The sequence below is a fragment of the Herpailurus yagouaroundi genome, unplaced genomic scaffold (assembly GCF_014898765.1).
Source record: "Herpailurus yagouaroundi ecotype Mexico unplaced genomic scaffold, PumYag 67793, whole genome shotgun sequence".
NCBI lineage: Eukaryota > Metazoa > Chordata > Mammalia > Carnivora > Felidae > Herpailurus > Herpailurus yagouaroundi.
The window spans coordinates 22,320,599-22,347,203 of record NW_024420586.1 but is presented as its reverse complement, the minus strand read 5'-3'; the positions used below and the strand labels follow the sequence as shown (position 1 = coordinate 22,347,203).

The following is a 26,605-nucleotide window of genomic DNA, read 5'->3' as shown; positions in this document are numbered from 1 at the left end:
GGATTAGAGGGAGTGTGTTAAAGCAGGTAGAAGACGACAGCAAATCCAGCGCTGTTTTTTTCTTTAAATCTCATGGACGGTCCCGTATTAACTACAGGGCAAAGTGTCAACACCTCTCATGGCAGAGGCAGCTTTCCAACATCTCGGAGCTTTCCTGCCCTTTCCAGTTGTCTGTTAGCACTCCTCCCACTCCTTAGCCAAAGTTCCCAAACCCTCTTGGCTCAGGAGGGTGTGATGATGTACACCCCACTGAAATGCAGGCCCCAATATTACTCACCCTTCTTGTCACCTGTTCTAGGGTTTGCCTGATAGATTACATGCGTCTCCCATATAGATGTGTGTGTGGAGGGCAGAGGACGGGGATTACATCTTAGGTTTGCTTTTTAGGAGATGCTAAGTGAGTAACACTAAATGACAATATACACGACAATAAAGATTTAACGACTAGGTTCTGAGAAGCAGACACCTCATTTAAGTTAAACTCATAGCATCATGCGATCTTACATTTCAGTTGAAAATGTGAAGGTTCTGTTAATTTACTACTTTTAAAACCTGAGCTTTTATTTCCAAGTGAAGAAGCCAATTTTTAATTGATTTAACATATAAATAGGTAAAGCAAGTTGAACTGCTCTACCGATGGTGTACGATTTCCTATTTAACTGGTGACAGTGAGAGAATATGATTCAGTTCCCACTATCTGGGTCAACATCTGCTTCCTTGTACATTTTGTAGTTAGCTTCTTTCTCTAAACAATGTGTGTGCATTACGATGCAAACTTATTTCATTATTAAGGCATTTGGATAAAGTGTGCTTTTAACGGGATTTACCTAGACACAGAGCAGTAACAAGAAAAAAAATTCCTCTACTTCTTCTGAAATATGAAAAATATAAATTAGAATAAAGGATATTCAATTGATGAAAAGAAAGCAGTTTACACAAGACTTTGTCTATCTAGTTTATACTTCAGAGTAACGATACATTTGATTTCTCTCTCCTATGCTCTTACCCATTCAAAGACTAAGGACTAAGCTGGGCAAGTGTTATTTCTGACATAGAACTTCCAGGTGTGTATCGATGAAACAGCACTAAAGTATTCCTAAATGTCAGACAACGTATATTCATCTCGGCAATAAAGTATCTTGATAAAACCAGAGAAAATAAGACACCGTGTCAGCAAGATAAACTAGAACTGTTTAAGTAGCATTTAGGGCAGAGCTTTAGCATTCTTAGAACCTTTGCTTCTGGATACTGGCTTGCAACTTTTATTTACAGAAATGTCTGCCTTGAGTTACTTCAAAAATATTAGTGGTTACACATCCTAAGCAGCACTTAGACAAGCACTCTTGCTCCTTAACTAAAATAGATTTGTAATTATTTCCTTCTGAAATTATAAATAAGAGGTGATTGCTGCTAGTAGATATTCAATATTTACTAAATTAACTAATTAAATAAAATATCTCCATGCTTTCAAGCCTTTGAACTGTTTCCAGGAGGACAACGTACTCCAAAACTATCTGAACAAGAATACTTGATTAATGCAATCAGCACGGCATTTCCCCAGATAGGATTATAAATTCTCTTTAGTCATAAATAGAACTTCATTTATAGCATTCTCTATGCTTCTTCACCAAAGCTTCCCGGAAAAATCTGATAAAAAGAGAGTATGTGCCAAATGCAAGGTGCCATTGTTATAAAACGAAATCCTACTGTTGTCCATTAGAAGGGACCTGTTGATGGTAATATAGCTGGCTATATTTTTACCAGTGATGTGGATTTGTAGACTCTCCCCCCACCACCCCAATCACGTCATGCAAGCAGGAAAGCATGAAATTTAAAACTGCCTAACATTAAAAAATAAGTCTCTTTTAATTTATTTGCATTCTAAAATAGAGCCCTTATCTGAACCTTTTTTCCATATAAAACTCTGCTTAGTGATGTACAAGATTTATCAAGCCCACGTCACATTCCCTTTAAAATCTGAAGTTCGATCACTATTTGTTTTCTACTATTATACTATGTTTTGGCCACAAGTGTTTATTGGTCTGTCATTGCAGTAATTTGCAACTTCACAATAAACCAGTCTGACATTTTGGGTCTTGAAGATACATACCATATATATTTCTTTAAAAATAATCATACTTTTGTAAGCAATACTTTACAGTAGACACCTCAAAAATCTACCATAGATGTGAAACTTAAAACGAGAAAAATTTAAGTTCTAAATCTTTATACATATATATCCAGATTTCTATATATATTATATATACATACAGAAGTATATATAAAATATATATAATCAGATTTGAAAAATGAACAAAAACTGGGCACTGTACATAAAGTCTTTTTAAAACTCAAACAATAGAAAACTCTTTAAACATTAAACAATTTTAATAAAAGTTTCTGTACAATGCTAAGCAGTTTTATTTACACATAGAAAATGTAATAGGAGTAGTGTTTGAAATTACAGAACTCCTTAAAATTTCAATGGCAGGTAAATCTGGAAAAAATAACAGCATTCCATTCACAAATATTTTCAAGCAATAAATATGTATTTATAAATAGTGTAAATTTACATCAAGATTAGAAACAAAAATCACAAATCTGAAGTTTATTCCTTAGTCTATGTGCAATCCATTATCTTTGTGACTTGGCTGTTAATTTTTTAAACATTTTTATTTAGGAACCAAAAGTGTAATAACCGTCATGGTTTCAAAACAAGACAGAAAAAACATAAAAGCAGTAAAAAAGTTCCTTACCTAACTTTTCACATTAAAAAAAAGTTGACCAAAGAAAGACTTAAAATTGCTAACTACCTTACAAAGAAATGACCAGCTAGGCTAGTTGTTTTTTTTTTTTTTTTTCCAAGGAAAATTCTGAAGGGGAAAAGATAGATGAAAACCAATTCGTCAGCCCAGAAATAGAGAAATATAAAAGAGGTCGTTTTCAAGTCAGTAGTCTGTAGGATTTTGCCAGTTTTGTCAGATATATACAAAACATGGAATTTATTATTCTTTTTTCTCTGAAGTATAGCTGATCAGCTTCAGGAGAGTCCCGGAGTAAGAGCAGTGCTCTCCCCTGTCCAGTTGGGTGACACTCCGCACTGGGAAGGTTGCATAGACACAGTTTTCAGCCAGCAGCCTTACGAGATAGCTACAAAAACCAGTGGTGCAGAACTGAGTTACTTCCTGAATAGCAGAAAAGGTCTCATTTAACGTCCATGGAACACTATCAAGATGAGGAGGATGGTAATGGAGGAGCCTGCAAATGAAAGGGACGTTACTTTGGTATTCGCACTGTTAACGGTGTTCCCTAGCTCAAGGCTACAGGCACAGTCGGCCTCTGAAGGTAGGCGAAGTAAGGGTTCTGAAGAAAGTTCAAGGGCCTGCTACACAATGTCAAGGAATAACTTACCTTACCTTTCTCCCACCTGGGCAATTTTCCTAAGGGTCTAAGACCACCGCTCTACTCAGCGCACCCACCTTTTTCTGTACTTCGCCAATCAGTCAAAACCTCTTAGGATAAGTTATTAGGATGCCCGTATTTTAGACTGCTTCCAAACAAACACAACAAAAAAGGCTTGTGGAAAATGATTTCACGGATTATAATTTCATCAGTGGCTCGCTTCAGAACCTATCTCAACGAGATCATATATTTTGCTGAACATAATTCCAGAGCATTGTCTTCTTCTTCAAGCGATCTTGAAGACCATGTAAGTGAAAACGGGAGCTACATTTCAGTAATTCAGTTTCTGATCACATATGTAAAAGAAAAGTACTGGAGGAAGTCAACAATTCGTAAATTATATGTGTTTCTATTCATGAAACTATTGATACGCTAGAGTAAAAAGCTTCCCCCTAAGCATCTGCTGGTTAACATTAAAAACTGTGTAAAACTTGTAAGTATACTTGAATTTCATAAGGTTACGTAACATACCAGGAAGTTAAGCTCCATCAAATATTCCCGGGAGGTTAATAGTTCTGGTAACGACAAAACTTTAAATAAATATAATTAGCTGTAAAAGCCAAAGTCTATTTAAGACCACACTTACGGATTCATTTTGTGGACACTGATAACCTATGTACACATTTTATCAACTGAAATCGAATGACACAAAGGCTAGGACAGTGTTCTAAAAGCACAGAAAGATTTTAAAATGTCATTACTGTGACATTATTCAGCCTTGGACTCACCCAGGAAGAAAAGTGAAAATGAAATACGCCAAGTTCATAGGAATAAATACTTGAAAGGAATGATATGACTGTTTCCTCATGCAGTATCCAACAAGCGAAAGGAAAATTTAAATATTCCATTACCTCCTACTTTTCAGGTGGCAGAACAAACACTGCCGCTTCCCTATCCAGCTAAGTATGTACTCACATGTTCATTTCACTTACTAATGTAAATTGGTCATAGACTTGCATCAGGTCCTCCATTTTATACTGTTCTAGCACCACAAAATTTTCCAGGTTTCCGCTGGTTTTTCGTGCACAATCTTGGCAATGCACTATGTAGGTCTTTCGAGAATTGCTCTCATTAGTGACAAAGAGCAGATCAAAAACCTCCACCTATTTTTATGCAAGAGAAAAAGCATTCAGTGGAGATCATGGTATTTATTTATTGTACTGTTTTGGTATAACCACAGAATTCTGCTTCACATGGAATTGTGGACAGTTATCTCTGGTTAAGAGTAGGTACTAAGGGGCGCCTGGGTGGCTCAGTCGGTTAAGCACCCAACTTCGGCTCAGGTCATGATCTCGCGGTCTGTGGGTTGGAGCCCTACATTGGGCTCTGTGCTGACAGCTCAGAGCCTGAGCCTGCTTTGGATTCTCTCTCTCTCTCTGCCCTTCCCCTGCTCGCACTCTCTTTCTCTCTCAAAAGTAAATAAACATTAAATAAAAAAAAGAGTAGGTACTAAGACAAACATGGTCATGTCTGAGAATCTTTAAGAGAGCCAGGTATATTCTGTACCAAACCCAAAGACATGGGTGGCACAGCACATGTAGGGGAACGATCTCAGAGAATGACACACTCGTTACAACCACTGGCAAAAGCCTAGTTCAAAGGCTGATCAAGGTCAGCCTATTTTTGTTTTGAATCCAAAACACTGGCATACAACCAGAAGAAAGTGATTGTTATTTTCCATTTACTTGTCGGTACTCATCACGGAGTACTGTCTTCTCCCACAGACTGAGCTCCTCAGATGAAGACTATGCTTTACTCACTTTTGTACCCCCAGAACATACCACAGTGCTCACACAAACCTCAAAACCTACGTGGTGAATAAATATAATCTGATTTTACAGATGAGGAAACTGAAGAGGTCAGTGACGGTGAGTATTCAGTTATAAGCCTCATGTGAGGGAACAGGAGTACAAGCAAAAAGTGTGCTCATGAGTATCGGATGATTTTAGAAATAATAACCTCTACCTTTTACAGAAAGACTGATGAATTGCTAAGGTTCAGGGGGGATAAGAAAGAACAGTTAGGGATAGGAGTCATTCTCAAATTCTGAAAAGCTTATACACTTTTTTTTTTTGAGGCATAACACACCTATCTGATCTCCCAAAGACTTTTGAGAGAGAGCATGAGCGAGTGGGAGAGAAGTAGAGGGAGGGGAAGATTGAGACTCTTAAGCAGGCTCCACGCCCAGTGCACAGCCTGATGTGGGGCTCGAACTCATGACTCTGAGATCAGGACCTGAGCCGAAGTCAAGAGCCGGATGCTTAACTGAGCCACCCGGGTGCCCATGATCTCCCAAAGATTTAACTTTGGCCAGTTATACAACATCAGAGTAGATGATGGATTCAACCATTTCAAATAAACGTCAGTGTCAGAATACAGAATTTCAAGGTCTGGAATGGATCACTAATATCCTTGGCTTTGGCAAATCCTTGAATTTATACAATCAAATTCAATGAATTTATTCAATGAGAATACTCTCATGACCTCATGTCTTCTTTGAACAGTGTGTTCACTAAAATCTCAGTATTCACCCACCATTTTATCATTACTATCAATGAACGACAACGTGAACCTCATGATCCAAACTAGAAAATTTGTGAGCATTCTTCAACCTGTCCCTCACTTCTGCCATTTGATGAGTTGTCTTGTGGATTTTACTCTCTAAATATTTTTGAATTCCTCTCCTTCTTTAATATTCGCACTACAATCTAGGGAAGGCCTTAGGATAACAACTCTTAATTAAGACCCCTGTAACATAGCTTCCTATCGCCATTCTCTCCAATCACATTTCTCTTTGAAACACATACCCACCGTTGCTGATGCTCAGCAAAGCTTCCTACCACCTAGACTTGTAAGTAGAATTTGCATTGCCTGTGTGCCAGCCACACTGGATGACTTAACCCTTTTCTGAATAAGCCATTCCATTTCCCAAGTCGTGCCTCATAATAACATTCACTCTACCTCTAATTCTCACCATGTTTTAGCCCACCGAAGTCATACTCACTCATCCTTGAAGGATGGACTCAAGCTTTAATACTTTTGTGAACTCTTATACCGATACCAGGAGGGAAAATTAGGTCACCCTCCCCCTCAGTGTTATCGTAAGTCAGTAAGACCAACCTCACATTCACCACAGGCTCATGTACAATTAGTTGTTTATAATTGGTCTTCTCCGAGTAGAATGTAAGCTCCTTCGGAACAGGTACCACATTAATATCGGTTTCTGCTTCTCTTGCCAGCCTTGGCCACAGGAGATTGACCAATGTCTTATGAATTACACTAGAGCGAACAGTGATCTGCCCAGAGCTGTACCAAGCTACATCCACTTTCCTGTCTTCTGCATACATCTGGATTATTCCCAGTTTAAAATCTCAAGACTAAACTTCTTGATGATCATCATTTGTTAAAATATCCCTCAGACAGAGGACACTGTAGATTACTTTTAGAACTAATTCATTGTTACCGAAACAGTATGTCCTGAGATTCAATTTTAATGAAATAGCTAAGTAACAAGAAAATAACAAGCCTGAACACAATGTCAACTGCAGGAAGCTGCAGGACAGAAGAGCATAAACACATTTCAAATAAAAGTAACTAAAGAGAATCCAAAAAAGTAGGGAGGTAAGAGGCTTTATAAAATAACAAGATTGAACACAATGCCAAATTCAGTAAGCTGCAGGACATATGGGTATACGTACATTTTAAAGAAAAGTCACTGGAGAGAAACCGAAAGTAGAGAGGTAAGAGGCTTTACAAAACAACTGTGGATAACAATGGTTACTTACCTCACAAATGCTACAGTAATGCGCAGGCTCTTCTTTTGTCCGCCCATGCCATATAATCTCTTTTCCTGCAGCAATGAGAGCTTCCCTCAATGTCTGACATTGCTTCAGAGTTCTCAGAAGACAATACCTATTATGGGGGAAAAATTATTTATGACCAGCAACAGAAGACTGGATGTTTTTAGCATAAGAGATGAACTACCAGACATATAGAAATGCCAAGAGACCAGGTTGTAATATCTGTGACTTTATCTTTTGTCAATTTCTCAGACAGTGTCTTAATTAAAAAAAAAAAATACGGCCAACGCTCAGCAAGTCTGATGACAATATTAGATCATTTAAAGATGAAAATGGATATCTGAATATCAAAATATAGTGACCTTAATATAAAAAACAAAAACAAAAACAAAACAAAACAAAAAACAAAAACAACCCTGACTCCTTGCTTAAATAGAAGTTGCTAGTTTTGGCTCTTATTTGGGCAAGTCAATTAACCTCTTTGGGAGTCAATGTCCTCACCCTTGACCTAAGGGGTATAAATTCCAGATATGAACTGCTATGATTCTATTAAGGCAGGAAGACACATTATTTCTATCACTACTACCTGAACACTCGTAAACAGCATCGTCTGCGTAACTGCTTCTGAAACTTCTGAGTCTATACACAGAAAACCATTTATAGATTTAGGCACTACACGATACAAAATTGGTTTCTCTACAGTGCTAAAGAAGAAAAAAAGACATTACTTGATTTTAACTTGAGGATAATATAGTGGAATCTTTCATTTACACTACCACGAGTGAACTCTTCTTGTAGTAATTTATAACTTTTCTACACTCATGATACTAACGATACAGTGAATCCTCAATTTGTGCTGGTTTCCCAACAGTTTGCTGTCATTACTTGGAATTGTCTGCTAAATTCTCTTAACTCTCCTGTGAATTACTGGCTCAGGTTCTCCATTTGAAAGAGGCTGGACTAGAAGATCTCTAAGGTACTTTTCAGCTCTCAAATTCAGAGACAATGAAAATGCCCTAAAGAAAAGGAAATGGGTTTAGCAACTGAGTACTGTTTGAAAGCAAAGTTCCTGCCTATTTTATTCACTGCCTAGGACAGTGCCTGGCATATAGTAGGTGCTCAATAAACATGATTACTTAAGTGAAATTTAAAGTATCATAATAGCATATTTAATTTCTCTTAATTTACATTTCCTTTCTACTTCCTAAGTTACAAGGTCCTACCTAACATTGTTACTCATCAGAACCCATGTAAATTCAAACCAAGGTAAAAAAAGATGACTAAAAATATGTGTTAATTTATTTAACAAATATACAACAACAGCAGCTTTACAGTTGTTAAGGCAGATACTTTCAGTTTCACATTCAAAGAATTTCACTCTTAGTTTGGCTCCAGCAATTGTTGTGTTTAACTTACGTAGAAACCAAGTAACGCTTTAGATTCTGGTTGCAGGTCAAAGGTAGGGCAGCTGTGTGTGGAAGGGGGGGCAAAGAGGTGTCAGGGGAGGTAGCAAGTAAAAAGTCAGATCAGGGCAAAAAGAGAGGGCATGTAATTCTAGACTGTGCCACCAGCTCTTGAACAGTACCTGCTCCTCCCTTTTTAACCTCTCCGTGTCACATACAATTCGCCCCTGATGCCACTGAACTTACTGAACAAGTTTTCCAAGCAGGGCCTCAAAATAAGGTCTCTTTCACAAGAAAGTAACGCCTAAAACTTTGCCGACACCTTTAGAAGATTTGCAGACTCCGCTATGCTCTTGTGTGAGAGAACAAACAAAAGTAATAATACAATAAAGGACATAAATAGTAAAACGTAAGAAACAGGAAGCATGGTATTAGGGACTTGAGACATGTTATGCCACGTAACCCTGTGCAAGAGGCACATCTCCATCTTACGAATGGGTTCAGAGGGTTCAGAGAAGCAAAATTTGTGCGATGTCATAAAGCTTATTTTGAAATGGTTTGTAAAAACAAAACCTCCAGCCTCCGCTATCTCCCTCTGTACTTTCTTCTTGCTGGTCTCTCTTCCTGTCTTTCTACCTGCCTGCTCCCCCCTTCTTCTCTTTTGAAGATGAGACTCTTAAAAGCTCAGCAAATTTAAGTTTTTGTTTTTCAAACACACAGCCTGGCTTCTGTGGAGTACTACTCCACTCTACTCAGCCAATGAACTTTAACCTCCAATGCTACAGACCACTTTGGTAGACTACAGTTTATAATTTATGGCTCATCGGGTAGTTTCACCCAGAAAAAGGCGATTAGTATGTATTTTTTCCTGCAAACAATGAAGGGTTAGAGCTAGGGTTATTCGGAGTAAACACTAAGCCATGAGTATTCTGCTTCTGGAATCACAGCTCCACAATTTTTATTTTGGGAGACTAGAAAACCGTCAATTCAACTAATGCGATCTGACAACGAATCACCAAATTGTGGCTTCCCCCCCTTGTCCTTAGGTCTTTTCCTTCAAAGTTTTTGTTTCTTCCCATTTTCAAAAGGTAGCAGTTGAAACAGAAGGAGAATTGAGAGAAACAGACGCTCTTCTGGAGTCCACAGCAATGAGCAGGTCCTAGAGAAAGGATGTGATTCAACTGAAGGGTAGGGAAAAATCCATAGAAAATAAAAACACTTGGGGAAAGGATTCCTAGAAAGATCTAATATTCAAGACTTAACAGTCACCTGTTCTGCTTTGGTTAATCAGAGACTGATTTCATATGAAGACAACATTTGAGTGTATCGAAGAGCTAAAAAGCAACAATCAAACAAAACCACTGTTGTCGTTTCCTCTTCACTTTCCTTTTGATGAGTTTTAATAAATTTATCTTTCAGCAATGAAGAATGCAACTTGTTAAAAGCGAAATACATCACTAGCAAAAAGTGTAAAAATGTAGAAGACAGAAGATGCTGTTTTTAACAGATGCATTTTAGGAACAGGGTCAGAAATGATTTCAGGAGCTCGAGAAGCAGGGAATTCTTTGACTTTTAAGATCAGTCTGGTGTCAGGACCCAAGCCCTGTTTTTAGCTGTCTGGATGAAAGACTACACAAAAAGGCAGGGGATATTAAAGGCAGCTCTAGCCTGGAAGAAAACCACAAGGAAGAGGCTGAGTGAGGGCTTGTTGTATTTGAGGTTACACAGTAGAATCTAATCCACCCCAAAAAGCCATCTACAAAGATGGACCCACAAGAGGGATGAACTTTTAGAGAACCATGTTACAAAGGGCCTAGAAATACAAATATACTTGAAATACCAGAATAAGAAAACTCAAGACAAATGTAAGGACAAATGAGAACGTACAATATAATCATAATCAACACACTGGGCAAAAGATAAATAGACAAAAGTATGCCACGAATGCTAGAAGGAAGGAGAAGCTCATCTTCAGTTGAGGGGGGATGGGAAATCACAGCAGTTGCCATAAAGAAGTTGTCGATTTAAATGTGAGCAAGGTGAGGTGGGAGGAAAGGATCTTCTAGGCAGAGGGAATGCCATGAACAAAGCTAGTATGGGGGTTATTTAGGGAACAAATAACTGTTCTTACAAGATTTTAATCTTGGGACGGGATTTCTGGGGACAGGAAAATAAAGGAACAAAGCCATAGTGACGTTACGTAACGTTGAAGTTAAGACGACACTGGGAACTACTCAGACATTCTGGGGGCAACCTGACCAAGTTTCCAAAGTTCGTTCCCAAATGTCAGATGAAACATGGATGGGTTAACTTGGCGTGACACTTTCTAAATCTTTACGGTAACAATCTTAGCCACTAAGAAGTAGGTGGTGCACAAAATTAAAGTACACCAAGAGGTGCCTCGCCTTGACCAATCTTCCTGAAAAGAGCCACGCAGGCAAACTGAGCCAACATGTGAGCCTTTGAAACATACCTGCCACCTGTCACTCCAGGGGAACACTCCTCTAGGACAACAGTGAGTGTCTGAATGTCAGGAAGACATCGAACAGTTTCATTTGAACCAACCACATGGCGGAAAATCAAGGTCTCAGTCAATGATAAAATGGGTATCTTAAGAATTTGAAACTCTTGGATGGAAAATCAAGCATGAAAGCAAATGTTAACCATGAGGATGCAGAGTTTTAGAGTTTTTGGATTTGGTTTATTCAGTGTTCTCACAAAGCAACCATAATGTTTTACACAATGGTGCTTTAGAAGACCCAGCCCCAGGACAAGGACACCAAGATCTACAGGCACAATGGACTGGTCTTCATGGCTAGCCCCTCTTATCCAATTATCAGGCCAACTGGCGATTACCAAAGAGTTGGACTACACCTCATTTATCCATTTAAAAATGGGAATCAAAGGGAAAAGGGAGCTAATACTGAACAGTTTGCTGTAACGTGTACTCAAAACCTCTGTGCTTGTGATGAAGTTTCTATCACGTAGATAGGGTAATAATCCATAATACGTGCAAACGAAAGGGGGAAACAAAAATACTGTTAGTTTTAAGCCATCTAATCTAGTCTAGGAGTTAGGGACTTGCCTGATCAGAGGATTCATCTAGGCCACTGTGAAAGAGATTCCCAGGGTTCTTCCCATACAGCTCTGAATTTACTTGTTAAGAACAGAGACTAGAGACCTAGTTAGTAAGAGTCTCAGATGATTTTTATGATCAGGCAAGTAAGAACCAGTGCAACCCTCTTACTTCTTAAGCGGTGAGATGGGAAACAATGTCTAAAAGTTGTAGCATTATTTTTCAACAGGCCTTGGTATGATGCCAACTTCACCAACTACATGTTTACCGTAAGACCATAGACAGAAAACTGCAGAGCAGATAAGAGAACATTCTAGAGCTAGACTGCCTGGGTTCAAATCCCAGCTCCACACATACTTCTTATCCTCCATGCGTCAGTTTCCTTCCTGCAAAAAGATGACACCTAACTTACAGTGCTATTGTGACAATTACATGTCTTAGATAAAGTGCTTACATTAGTGCCTGGCAGTTAGTGATATTTAAATTTGACACGTCAAATTCTTAAACCGTGTTGAAATGATTGTATCATGAATAAACCGAAGTTATTTAATTTGAAAAAACGGTGCAATGAGTGCCAACCGTAAGTGCAATAATTATACCAAAAAGAACACAAAACAGATTATTTACAAGTATTTGGTCGAGATCCCATTAGGTCAGGATTTCTCAATCTGGGCATTACTGTCATTTTGGGCTGGATAATTCTTTGCTGTGAGGGGCTGTCCTGTGCACTGTAGGATGTTTAGCATGTATCCCTAGCTTCTACCCACAAAATACCCGTAGTACCCATCCCATTCGAATCAGGACATTGCCCTCATGTTCCCTGAGGAAGGGGGCAGGGGGAGGCAAAACTACCCACATTTGAGAACCACTGCACTGGGTCCATGAATATTACCTGAAAACTGGAAGGTGATGGGGGTTTCTATCACTGATATTAATAACTGTAACTACAGCTACCATTTGCTGGGCGCTTACTCTGTGCTAAGACCCACATAATACTTGTGGACGTTATATTAGAAAGACAAAATTCTTATTCCCATTGTTCAGAAAAGGAAACAAAGACCAGTAGGGTTTGGTAATTTGCCCATTCCCCCCACCGCCAATAAATGGAGAAGCTGAGATTTGAAGGCAGGTTGGACTCCAAACAACTACACAGAGCTGCCCTGCCTGGAATATTTCCCTGAGGTATTAAATAGCACAGAATCTAAGACTTTGGAAAATTACACAGGAAAGGCAAATAACGAACGTATAATGATCACATATACACAAAAGGCTCAGAGAAAGCACATAAAGCATTAATATTGTGCATATAAAATGGTACGTTTGAAAACAGAAATATAAAAACAGTGCTTTGTAAGTGGTCAAAAGAATGACAGAATGATATGGCAAGAACTTAAGTTTGTGGGGGTGGTTTTTAATGGACTTGGTACTATTGAAATTTTAGAAAATTTATTTTCAAGTATTGGCTTATAAGTTATTCACATTTTTAGAAGGTATAATCACCTAGCAGATTACGGGGAGGTTGACAAGAGACTGTATATTGGGAAAATTAGCCTTCTACTCCTTTGCACACTGCCTGATATGCTCCTCCCAAATCTAAGACTTCCTAATATTGAACTTTTCAGAGGAAAACGGGGTATCTGGCATTCTGTTTTTGACATCTGAAAATGTACTAAACTACTTATCATCACAGCGGTTTCAGGGGAACTAACTAGTAGGAGGTGGCGAAACCAGAGTTTCCAATGTGTCAGAAACATGCTATCATTACATTAACCTGCTAACAGCCTAACGTGATTGCAGCAATTTAAGCTGTATTTGTTGGAATTGGCCTTCTCTACTGAGATTAAACCATTCAACTGCATCTGAGAGAATCTACTACTCTGAAAGCCTGTTCATCTACAGGGAAATATCATCAGTACCGGCTCCAGAGCTCACTTGCTACGCTATCATTTGATTCCTTTTCAAGGGTCCTGTTAAAAGGAATACTTCCATGCTGAAACATAATGAATATATGAGCCTTATGAAAGTGGCGTTAAAAAGAGCCTTAGCACTATGCAGGGGGAAAATGCAGGCCACGGCAATGTATCTCAAATATCTGAAAAATGGGAATTATGAATTTTCAAAGAACGTTTCTCTTAGCTCCCAACCAGTTTTAAAATTAAAACCAAAGGGTAAAAACTGTATATTCTGATGAAGATGGATAAACAGCAGCAATAATCTCCCCACCTTCGATTTTAGGTGTTAAAGTACCTATTTAGTAAAACCTCATTCATGCAAGACCCACCAAGGAGAACACCTATGACATAGTTTTACACTGGAGTGGGAAAGGGGTTTACTAAAAGTAAATGCTGTCAATAGTTCTCAAAAATGTACAACCCAAATAAAATTATGAGAAAGCAAATTCACAACATGGAACTCTGTGTAACACAAAAGTCTGCCCTCTTCAAAAAAAAAAAAAAATCACATAAAAAGACTTGTAGATTTAAAAGAGACCAAAGACACAATGTCTGCATACTGAATTCAGTGTCAGCATAGGGGCTGGTGGGGTGGGGAGATTTAAGAGCTACAAAAAGACATTTTTGGGTAGTTGGGAGAATATCGAATGTAGACGATTAGCTAATTACTATTGAATTTCACATCTTAAATATGTTGAACAGTACTGTGGTTACACGAGAATATCCTTATTCTTAAAAGATGCAGATGGAAACATTTGGGGTCATATCATAACGTCTGCAAATTACTTTTTCGTATGGCTCAGCCAAAAAACTCTGTGCCATGCGTGTGTATACAGAGACTGCCAAGTGAATGTAGCAAAAACTTATCTGATGACTCCAGATGAGGTTAGATCAGGTATTCACTGTACTCTTCTTTCAACTTGTTTGACAGATTTTAAAAATTACAAAATAAAAAGTTGGAGGAAAAAGTAGAAACCAGTTCGGGAGCGGGGATGCGCAGCAATGCGTTATAAGCAAATATGATGTATTTTATGGAAGAACAAGATATCACACTGGAAAGCTCGTCACAGTTCCATGAATTAAAGGAAACGATCGGTAAGCGGCCTCAGGTTTACAGTCTTTCTCATTTCTTTGTGTGGGCACTGTTCTACGTTAAAAATAGCTAATGGTTCAGAAAATTTAACTTGTACCCCTTAGGAGGGAGTCCCCATCAGCCTGGCTGAAAGCCATAAATGTGTACCTCAGACTCCTTCTCTAAGCAGTAGAGCCCTCTAGCCATCTGGTGACCTGACAGAGACTCCCACTAAAACATCATGCGAGGAACTGACGTTCTGCATGTCTAAAGCCCACCAAGCTGGTAATCCCAACCCACACCTAACTAGGTTCCTCTCTTCTTCCTTGACCCCTAGCTTCATCAACTGCACGAAAGTCCCGCTGCCCGGCCCAAGGCAACGCCCCGGGAGCACCCGCCTCCACACCCAGTCCGTCACCAAGTGTCATCTATTTTACCCTCAAACCTTGGTCTCTCCTCTTGTCTGAACTGCAGCGACTATTCTCATTTATTCCTCTAAATCTTCTGTGCTCCATTTTATGCTTCATCTTGCCGCCAACTGATCTGATATGCAAATATGATCACCATTCAAAAGATTTTAGCAGCCGTTGCCAACGTGAAGTCTACCTGAAATTTTTCGCAACAAAAGTTTAAATCCATACTCTTCAGCTGATGTGAATGAAGAAGTAGGGCTCAGACCCGAAAAGACATTTAAAAGTTTGGTCTCAAGAAGGAGAAACTAAGTTTGCTTATGATGTATGGGGTATGTGGAAAGAAGTTTATGTTCATTTAAACACTTGAAGGAAATCAAAAGAGAGAGTTACATACTGAGCCCCCACTGCCATTTTTCTAAGGAGTTAGGCTGTTAACTTTACGAGTCAAGTTCACTGCATTATGAAATGAAAGAAGTAATCAAGATAATGAACAGTCTTTTGACCATGCCAACAACGTAGGAGGTATTTGGGAGAATGTGAAGCAGAGTATGAAGATTAGAGTATTTTAGTTAAACAGCTAGGATGTAGAAATTGAAAGAGATTGCTATATGACTTACTCAGATAAAGTACTTTATGGAATTGGAGGACTCTAAAGGACCCGACTGGAACTTGGAAAGTGCAAAGAAAAAAAAAACCACCAAGAATAACGCTGACTTGTTTAAGCAACTACAGGTAATTCATTCTCAAAATGATATCAAGCAATTAGCAGGTGACAACAGGAGATAGCACCATTCTCCCACTATTAAATCCCTTCGTGCAAACACACTTTCAACCTCTTATACTACTGCCAATTTTTCATAAATTTTACGTAAACTCATTTGCTCTCAAAACTTGACCTGAGGCTATAAAATAGTTTTCACTTAGCTCATCAGAGTGACCGTAAGATTTACTGCAGAAATACTAATGTGTTTGGTTTCAGGATAACGTCACAGACCCTACTCGAAGGACAAAATAGATCACATGCGCCTTGTATTACTGTTCTAAACCCAAGGAATTCTGAATACTGAGCTACATTTGGCCGAAGGGGTTTAGGATAAAGGACCATGGAGCTGCAGTCCTGCTACTTCTGTGGGGCCCTTCCTAAATGTACCCCTCTCTCAGAAGTGCCTTGCTCTGCGCTCCCTCATTTTTTTAAGCAGTATCTTCACAAGCAAAGATCACGCATTTGAACGTATTGACTATTTCCCCATTTATTATAAGCGGCCTGAGAAGTCATCAAATCCCTTTCTCCCCGAGCACGATACCACAGCACAAACTCAGTTCACGACAAATATCAAACAAATATGAAGGCACGAAAAGAACTGGGTAGAGCTCAACGGGTGAGGAGATGTGAAGGCACAAGGTAAATTTTGCTTACATTCTTTTTGATTACAACTTAGCTATGAAGACCTAGAACAGAAAAGTCACAGTGTTGATTCACAGTATTTAAGAACTAAAAACAATAATTCAGGGAGGAAGTTAAGCTCCAATCCACTTCTTACATGGAGCAGATACTTTTTTTCTTTTAAAACAGCCTACAAGTCACACGTTCCATGTGTACGGAATGGATCGTTTACCAAAAGAGAATTCAAACAAGGAGAACAAAGGGGGGAGGTGTAAACATTGCGGTTCAGATTAGAGGCTTCAAAATATGAAAGAGAGTCGTAAAAATAAAATGGAAAATTCAAGCACTCATCGGATGGCATCGGTGGGAACAAGAGCTGACAAAGTAAGTGGGGGTCGGATCTGAGGTACAAAAGGGGATTTTAAAGAAAGAATGAGCTCGTGTGTGTGCCTCTGCATGCTCGGATCAGTTGGTCACTGGGGAGCGCAGCAAGAGAAGTGACTGGGGCATATCAAAGGTAGAAAAGGCCAAGTGCTATGGATGGTGGAGTAAAGAGGAGATGAAGAAAACGACTCCAGGCAGAGGAAAGGAATTGCCAAGAGAGAACCATTCCTTAAGAACTGGTACAGCTCACAGGCCAGGACAAACCGATACCAGGCTTGAGGACCAAAGCACTGATGTGGGTACAGTTTTACAGCAACGACGAGCCTGTGCAAACAGACCCCCTCTATTTCTGTAACAATATATTCCCCATGCTCTCCTCTGGCCTTTAGTTCGTTCACCTATCTGCTTTTCTTAAATGAAAGTATTCCTCTAAGCTCTGTCCCCAGCTCCTCCCCTTTTCTTTCTCTCAAGGAAAAACCAAACGGCTAGATAGAAGACTCCCTAGTCTGCCAGCTTTAACTTTGCTCTCTGGAGTTCTGCATTTCCTGCGGCTTCCGCTAAACAGCTCTATGCAACTATTTTACCGGCTCCTCAAACTTGCCACCGCCCCCAAATGAAGTCCCGTGCCACAGATCCATACAAGTGGCTTTTACGCAAGACAGCTATGGGCTTAAATCTTGGCTCTAACCGACTGGGTGACCGTGGGATGCTGAGAGGTATAACTGAGATACAGTCTGGGAAGCACTCTTCTTAGTGCTCAATGAAGTACCAAACTTCACTTATTAGCTGGCATTATTACTAAAACCATCTAGGATCCAGACTTGAAAACCCAAACTACCTGTGATTCATTCCTCTCTGTTACCATGCAAAAACTTCCTCTATTTACTTCACTGCTAGAAAGATCTGTAAGAAACCCAAATTAGATCCTAGTAGTTAAAAACCCACCAAAAGCTAACAGAATAGACTTAGCGATTGGCACACAGTACACAATCCACCAAGAACTTTTACAACTGTAGCTTACTCTACTATTCGCCACAGACTTGTCCTCAAGCTCGAATGTACGCCAACTGTTGTTAACACGTACGTAGCAGAGTTGTGCCCTGTATCCGTTTAAGATCATGCAAATATCCAGGCCAGAAGAAGTTGGGGGAGGGAGGAGCCAAAGAGGTAGGTGCTGGGGACAGAATGAGAGCAGGGGGAAGAAAAGATGAGCTGGCCCTCTGGGCAGCAGGACTTCCTCTGAGCCTCTCACAGACCAAGCAGTTTTCCATGCCAAGTATGATCCTAATAGTACAGTAAGGCCCTCCACATAAGCCAGCTATTTTGCCTGGTGCTCAAGTGAAGAAAAGGGATTTATTCCCTCATGGGAGGAAAATGTGACTATGCTGGACTGAAGCAGATGTAGTAGGTACTCCTTTGTAGATGAACCGAAGCAGCTTTCTGCTGGCGCCAAGAGTTGGGTCTTAAACTGGCTCTAGGTGTTCCTCCTCCGTCCTCTGTCCTCTCCCTGCCTCCAAATCTTTACCCTTTGGACAAATTATCTGCTTCCCAGAGTACACTGACTTTTCTGAGTCCGTGGAGCTGGAAAAGAATCCAGTGGACCTGTTGTCGTACTTCGTTCTTATTTATATGCATTTTTCCTTCAAGACAAGACCTACACCTGATACAGTTAGACAAACACACATACCCTCTGTGCCTAGCCCAGAGCCTTGTAACATAGTCAGCAAATATTCATTAAACAAAGTACAAATGAAAGAAAGCAAACAATGCTGGCTGGGGAAAAGTACATTTGTAGCAACAGCTGAACGACTATGGTTTAAGAGGGACGTTTCTGAAGCAAAATTTAGGGGTCTGAATTTATGGTGAACACTTAACAATCAGCGTAATGACAAAAGGAGCTTGCTAATCACATCTCATGACAACTCAAGCTGGGAGCAGAATTCTTAATATAACGAGGGACACAATCAAGATTCAAATGATTGAACATTTTGTAGCGCAGAATAAAACGAGAGTCAAATGAGTATGTAAGTGCACTCAGGTTAAAAAAAATAAGGTAGGTAGGAGGAAAAACAGTATCGCGGGTAATTTTGAGTTGGGAACCAGCCAAATTGGTGTGTATCCAATTTCAACACAATTTTAAAACAAAGATGATACAAGGGTGGATATTCAACATTTCCAATGTTAAGAGGGATAATGATAAACTGGAAGGAGTTTAGAAGGATGACAAGGATGATGGGGGCGGAGGGACGGACATGACAGAAGTGAGAGATGTTTAAATTAACGTGGGCCAGGTAGGAAGAACAGGATATGACAATGATCTTTCCTTGATTCCTGTCAGATATAATGAGATAAAAGGACAGACAAGTCCTCACACCCCACCACCAATTACATTTATAGAGTACGGTCCCCAAGATCCAACTTTTTAAAAGGATTTGTACATCACTTGCTACGATTTGGGTTTCATTACCTCGTGTCTCTCCTACTACTTCTGCCCAGGGCTAAATAAAATACTCCAAGTGATAAAGGACTGTATCGTAAGATAATCCAGAGGCGTGTTACCTTGGCCACACTATTTCTGTGTGAATGAAATTTTGGACTTAGGTTTGAAAGCATTTTATTAAGGCAGGATTACTTTTAAATGACAGTATTTTGAAAACAACATATGGTGACCAAATTAATATAGCTGCAGGAGAAATATTTAATGTAAGTACTACTTTAACAAAGACGAAAACTTATCTTATATCAGTGAGTATAAAGCAGTGTATTCCAAAGTGAGTTTTTGAGATCTATCCCTTAAAAGATACTGGTCAAACAAATAAGTTTGGGAAATACAATACATTATAGAACCCTCTTCCTTCCCCATTCACAAAACACACCAGCACTTACAGTCTCTACAACAGTTTACAAAAACTAATAAAAGAATAAAGGACTTGTAAAACTTTATCTAATCCATCTTTTTCTGTATTTCTTTGACCAGAATCCCCCACCTTTCCAGGGTAGGGTCAGCAGTGGTAGAAAATACAGTTTAGGGAGACACTGCTATATAGCACTGTTTGAAAATAATACTTCTGAAAATATCTGCAAAATAGCTAGGACAGAAACTGACAACAAATGAGAAGCTTACTAGGATATACATATTCAAACAACTTGCATTGGGTGTTTAAAGCAGCTAAGAAAAGGGACAATTAAAGATGGATGATTTCATTAAAACAATTAAAAACTTGCTGTTTTAGTTAAATCCCTATATTAAATGCTAATTTTTCTGTACCAGCAAATTATTTTGTGATGCCATTCTCTCCCCGTGACACTAAGGGCAGTCTTTCGATATTAAAACTCAAGTTCTCCTAGGAACCAGGTGGTTCACAGGGTAGTGGGGAAGCACTGGTCTGTGAATCTACAGGTTTAGAACCATCCGTGTGCTTTCATTCCTCTTCGCACCATAGTGTCCTGACTATTTGGAAGGGAAGAGTGCTCGCTTCGGCAGCACATATACTAAAATTGGAAGAGAAGAAAACTTTTACTGTGTGGATTCTCATATTACATTTTACTAGACTTCTGGACCATTTTGTTGTGATGTCAACAGAATTCGATGCGGGGGGGGGGGAAGTACTGAATAGTTAACACTCCCCAAAAAGAGAGGGACTACAGCAGTTTTAGAAAGCACTTACTTAATCATTTCAAAAAGCTTTGGATCTGAGACCTTGATATTTCGTGCCATATTCCAGGAAAGATGAACCATGGGTACTATTGACTTCACACTTTGCAATTTGTTCCATTCGTACCGTTCCACTGCCAATTTATACTGGCAGGCTAGGAAAAAAAAAACAGTTATAAAGCAACCCAAAGTACCAAAAGATATGAAGTTACCATTATCACCTCCTCAGATGATATCATCAATACCAATTCTGAAAACCTCAAAACATTACAAAAATAATTTTTATGTTTCTTTGATAATTATGATCATAACAACAGTAGGGAACACACAAAGAGTGCTTACTGTAACTATGTGCCAGGCATTGTGCTGAGCTATTTTTATATATTATCTCATTTAATCTTTATCATCACCTTATTAATTTTATTATTCCCATTATACAGATGAAGAAATTGAGGCCCAGAGAGGTTATATAACTTGCCCAAAGTTGCAAGAGCCAGGTCCTGGTCCTAATCCAGGTCGTTCTAGCTCCAAAGGCCATATTCTCAATCTGAAGTATCTACTGCCTGAAGGCAGGCATAATTCAAACAGATTTTGACATAATAGGGCTATTCATATGATATAACCACATAAAAGAAACATTTCAAAGAATGAATAACCACTCTACTTTGCCTTCTCCCATAAAGGGTTTCCTTTATTAAACAAAATCAAGCACTCTAAAAATTATGAAAAGTATATCTTCCTTGTATATAAAGACATAAATTTATTATTTGCTGAGATCTATGGTCTTGGATTTCTACCTACTAACTTGAATTCAATTTCTTGTACTACAAATAAAAATTCTACTCAAGGAGATACAACTTTTCCTCCAATTTCTAGTGAGTTATATTCCAAGAAAAAAAAAATAAACCTATCAGGTACAATCTTTTATAAATTAAACTGTTTTGTGTTGTTTTTTTTAGCATATTCTTTAAAATACCTGTAAGTGGACCAACATTCCAAGCAATGTTGTTGCACCAGCCAATAGCCTGAACCCAATGAACAGTGCCTGCATTTATCCAGACCAAATCTCCAGGTCGCTGAATAAACCTATACACTGGAACATTTGCTTCATAAAGATCTTCAAGGTTAGGCCACCAAGAACCCATTAGGAAATTCAAATTATTTCTGAAATAAGAAAAAAACAATGCGAATGGATCAAACACTTTAATAAACTACTTAATAAAACTGGAAAACAAGGTCAAAAGTTATTAAAATATGCTCTTTTGGCATTGCACTGAAACATAATTGCCCGTGGAAGAAGAACTACTCTATGAAAAGTGAGTGAAATTACAGTTAAGTACTGACAACTTCTCCAACGATCAGCACTACGACCTCAAGCTGATTTTCCCAAGATCCAAATGAAATCCAAAACTCCTTTTTAAGTAACACATACACGAACCTTTCCTTTCCTTTCCTTTCCTTTCACTAAAAGCTATCTGACTGAACCCTTCTTCCTGGAGTACCAAGAAATCTCTAAAACGTAAAGGGAAGGTACATGTAAGTATTAGGAACTTCCATTTCGGAGGGAAGGTGGAAAACAGAACGGTCTCTACTGCTGTTTTGAATCCTAAGTAGGAAAGGGGGACAGGGTGTCAGCCTCTACTGTTCTGAAGACTGCTTACCTAAAACTAGGCAGCTGAAAGCAACGGCATAAAAAATGAACAATCACACACATGCACAAATAACCATCATCACTGCCACCACCACCAATACACTTTGGAAACACTCTACGGACCCTAGCAGCGAGCTTTGACTTAAAAATCTGGCTTCTTTTTCTACCTTGTCAAGATACAATGTGAAGTATTTTTTAAACTATATAGCAAACTTTTCCTACAGAAGAATTTTATAAAATTAAATTGGCTATATTTGGGGGAAGGAAAAAGTTGCAGAATGGAAATGTTCCTTTCCTTAAGATCTAAGAAACAGTCTTCACTGTATTTCTATGTCCTGCGCCGAAGGATAAAGTGTACTTTGAAATTATTCTCACTGGTTTAAATTTAATTTTTTGTCTAGATCAAGGGCTGGCAAACCAGGGCCCGTGGGCCAAATCCAGCCTGCCTATTTTTGTAAATATAAATTTTATTAGAACACAGCCATGCCCATTCACTGGCGTATTATTATGTGTGATTGTCTATTTACTGCAGTGACAACAGTTGTGACAGAGACCATATAACCTGTAAAGCCTAAAATATTTATTATCTGGCTCTCTGTGGAAAAATCTCACCAACCTCTGATGCAGATGGAATGTCTGCCTTATTTTTTTCCTTGAAAAAAATGCAAGGCTGCTCTTCAAAGTCTAGAACAGACTGCCAATGGTAGCCTAACTGCAAGGGATATGGATTGGCTTACTGTCTGTGATAAGGCTAAGTAGATACACAGTCCAGAAAAACTTGCCTATGAAGCAAAATATGATTACAAACACAAATCCTGTTCCCACTTCACCCATGTGTTGCCATCATAAAATTGGAGAAAACATTCTATCCAAAAGCAAGCAAAAAAAAGTCCCCCAAAAAACAAAACATTAAAGTTACTCAAAAAATCATCCTTTTTATCATATATTCAAGTGAATGGTTATTTCAAGACAGGTATTGTTTAACGTCATAACACAAGCTACAGACATGGTCAATATCAGTCAGTATCAAAAGCAACAATCCTTCTGTGAAACAAAATTACACTGAAATGCTGAAGTAGCAAGTGCTGTTTCTGCAGCTTAAATTTACCTAGCCCATCATCATACCTTGATATTTTCATTATCCCCAAGTTCACACTTTTTAGACATGATCTGTCTCTTCCAATTATCTTTGTTCCCAGGTCACCTCCCCATTTAGAGAAGGGGAAAAAAAAAAAAACCCAAATTCTAAATCCTAAAGATTGTAAATCCCTACTCAGAAATAATGAATAAGGATCAGTGCACTGTAGCTGTAATAATATACCACTATCTCACAGTTTAAGAAATACAAATCTTTCTAGAGTGCGATGGAGATTTATTTCCTACACAGCACTGCTCTTTCTCTGCTACTACCAGATTGCTGGTCCATAAAAGTAAGCACAGATTAAATTAGATCAGGTAATTTCATCAGAGCATCTGAAACTTTAAAATTTCACATCTTTGGATTTCTTATCAGAAAGGAAATCTGTATGTTAAATAGCAGAAACAGTGAAGGGTAGTTATCTTTTGCTTGTATATAAGGACATGTGGGACTAATGTGGGGTTCTGGGTAACTATATTCACACTTCTTACTAAATCAAGACATTTACGGCAAAGATCCTGTAACCCAAAATAAAAAAATTACAAGTTAGTATGTGGAGTATGAGTCTCTCATAAATGTAAATGTTTTGGGTGGTTGCCCCATTATCTTCTTGGGGTGAGGAGAATACCACCAAATATATATATATATATATATATATATATATATGTATATATAATTTATGCTTTTAACCATAATAATTTTTCAATGTTATTACTAACTGAAAATATCAGGTACTTACACAATGGAGTACTTTCAAAAAAAAAAAAACAAAAACAACAAAAACAAAGGAGAGAGTAAGTTTCCATTTAGACAAATAATCAAGTTTAAACCAATGAGAATAATTCCAAGGTACCCTTTAACACAAGATAAATAAAGGAAGGCTATTTCTAGGAGCTTAAGGAAAGGAATACTTCCACTATGTGAGTTCCTTCAATTATAGAAAACAAAATCTGATGGAATTGATTGCATTTTATAAAATTCTTCTATAGGAAAAGTTGCCAATATAGTTTTAAAAAGAACTGACATCATAGTGATAGGGCAAAGAGTAGGATGTTCAAGCTTGAGTTATTAATAACCTATAACAAAGGTGCTCAATCACAGAATTCCTTCTACTTCTAAAACCACTTATAGTAAAATAATTTCTCTTGAAATACAGACCTCCCACATGAGCCTGTATTTACACATCAATTGTTTAATTAACCTAATAAACAACTCAACCTTCCTATCCTCTAAATTCAAGACTGTTACTATTGCATGGAGTGCTTTCAGAGCATCTTTCTTAAAGTATTCTCAGTAATACAAAATAATAGGTTTGGAATCAAATCAATTTAAATGAATTTTTTGCTGAACGGTAAGCTGGTTACATACATTAGGATATCCAGTAAGTCGTCCTTTACAATTACTGTTTTTAAATAATTATGTTTAAAGAAAATTTAGTTTGGAAACCTACTTTTCACAGAAGTCATTCAAAACACCCCAGTAACCTTCTGGGACAACAAACCATTCACAGTCACCTGGACCAATATTTATGTTAACTGAACAGAAGTTGTTATTTTCTTGGTGGCCTGAAATGTGAAAAGAAAAACAGTAATTAGCATACTATAAATTCTATAGAAAAATAGGTCTTTAGAAATAAGACCTCAGAAATGTTCAGCAAAGAACGTTCTAGTGGTATTCAGGTGTCTGTCATTATTTTTGTGTCAAGTCTAGTTTTAGAACAGAGTTTGGTCAACTCCTAACTTACTTAGTAAGAGCTTCTGCAGAGGGCAGCCTAAATCATTATTAAAAGCGCTAGAGCCAGGCTCCTAAGCTTATGAACCTGGGCAAGTTGCTAAACCTTTCTGACTCAGTTTCCTTACATTTAAGATTAGATAATAACAATTCCAATAAATCATTCTGTTGTTTTGAGGATCAGTGAAAGAATGACCGCTTCGAACAGCACCGAATACATGGTAAGTAGCAGTAGCTATTATTGATATCGTTACCACTTCTTTGTGAACTAATCCCCATTTCTCATGAGTAGTATTTGGACATCAGTAAAAGAGGCAAGAAATCCGGTTTTCAAATATAGCTGTGGGAGTACCATCAACAAAAATAATGGAGCAGGTAACTCTGGGGAACTTTCCAGAAACACGTAAAACAAAACAAAACAAAACAACCTAGTGAAAACTGCCAGAAGCAAACTTACCAGAACTCTGGGTGATACTCCAAGGTTTACAGCAACCAAGTGAATGGATGGATGACCAGAAGAAAGAGAACTTAAAACCCAGTAGGAGATGTCACTTTAACTTACCTTATGCCCACCCACATCACTAGTATGTCAGTGGACTTAAAAATGGTGGTCTTGTGTTAACTGTGTGAGTGTTCCTGGTTCTGGAGGGAGCAGAGTGGATCCTGCTCCCAAAGAATTAGTTTTTCTGTTTTGACCTGACTGGAGTTTCCCAAAAAGACTGACACAAGGAGCTTCACTCTATCAGGGCAAGTGGTTCAGTGAAGGTTCTCCCCAAAACACTGAAAGACCAATGAACAAGCTGATGCTACCAGGGGCAAAAAAACAAAAAAACAAAAAACACCCCAAAGAAACCAACAGCTGGGGCAAACAACAGACATACCAAAGGCCTAAAAGAAAGGCTGGAGAGTGAGATTTGCGGGGGGAATAAGGACTTTGAAGTTCCTGTGATTACTGGAGAATTTAGAAGGCGACATGCATACCCAGAGCAGGGAGCATGTTCAGGAAAACAAACAAACACCTAAGACAATAAATTTTAACTTCTTGCTAATCTTTAGGCTCAGTGCAAGCGAGGAGGTAAAGGCTACAAGTACAATTGTAAGCAGCATGGCTAAGTGTAGAAGGAATGATTGAACACAGAGGCGATCTGCAAAGACCTGGAGAATTATTTTTTTCTTTCCTTCCTGTCCAGGTTTTCCATTCTTCTATCCTTTTGTGCATAAAGCATTGAAGGAAATCTCTCTCATGTCACTGGTTAACCGCTGAGATAATGGAAAAGAGACTTCAGTATCCAAGCACACCAAGGAATATAGTCTTTGTGAAAATACTGTGGAAAAGTGACTGAACAAACTGTAGCTCACAACAAGCAAGAAACCCTGGATGTAATTGCCGCACGATAATATTCAGTATGTCAAAATATCAGCACAGTGCTATGCCAAAGGGAGAGAGACTTCGGGGACCACATCCAACAGAGAACAGAGTCTTT

The 26,605-nt window shown here is 38.5% G+C and overlaps 1 protein-coding gene across 7 annotated transcripts in view; it reads right to left on the bottom strand.

Annotated features, from left to right (window-relative positions):
* Positions 1 to 2,369: 2,369 nt before the first annotated feature.
* KDM6A (lysine demethylase 6A) overlaps positions 2,370 to 26,605 on the bottom strand; it is a 210,981-nt gene continuing 186,745 nt past the window's right edge. For all 7 annotated transcript variants that reach the window (XM_040468962.1, XM_040468963.1, XM_040468965.1 and 4 more), the window contains 6 exons: positions 24,841 to 24,955; positions 21,578 to 21,765; positions 20,615 to 20,756; positions 7,248 to 7,374; positions 4,395 to 4,565; positions 2,370 to 3,258 (listed from right to left, as the gene is read on the bottom strand). In XM_040468962.1, the coding sequence (XP_040324896.1) occupies positions 3,229 to 3,258; positions 4,395 to 4,565; positions 7,248 to 7,374; positions 20,615 to 20,756; positions 21,578 to 21,765; positions 24,841 to 24,955 (773 nt within the window). In that variant the 3' untranslated portion in view covers positions 2,370 to 3,228. The remainder of the gene's footprint in view (positions 3,259 to 4,394; positions 4,566 to 7,247; positions 7,375 to 20,614; positions 20,757 to 21,577; positions 21,766 to 24,840; positions 24,956 to 26,605) is intronic.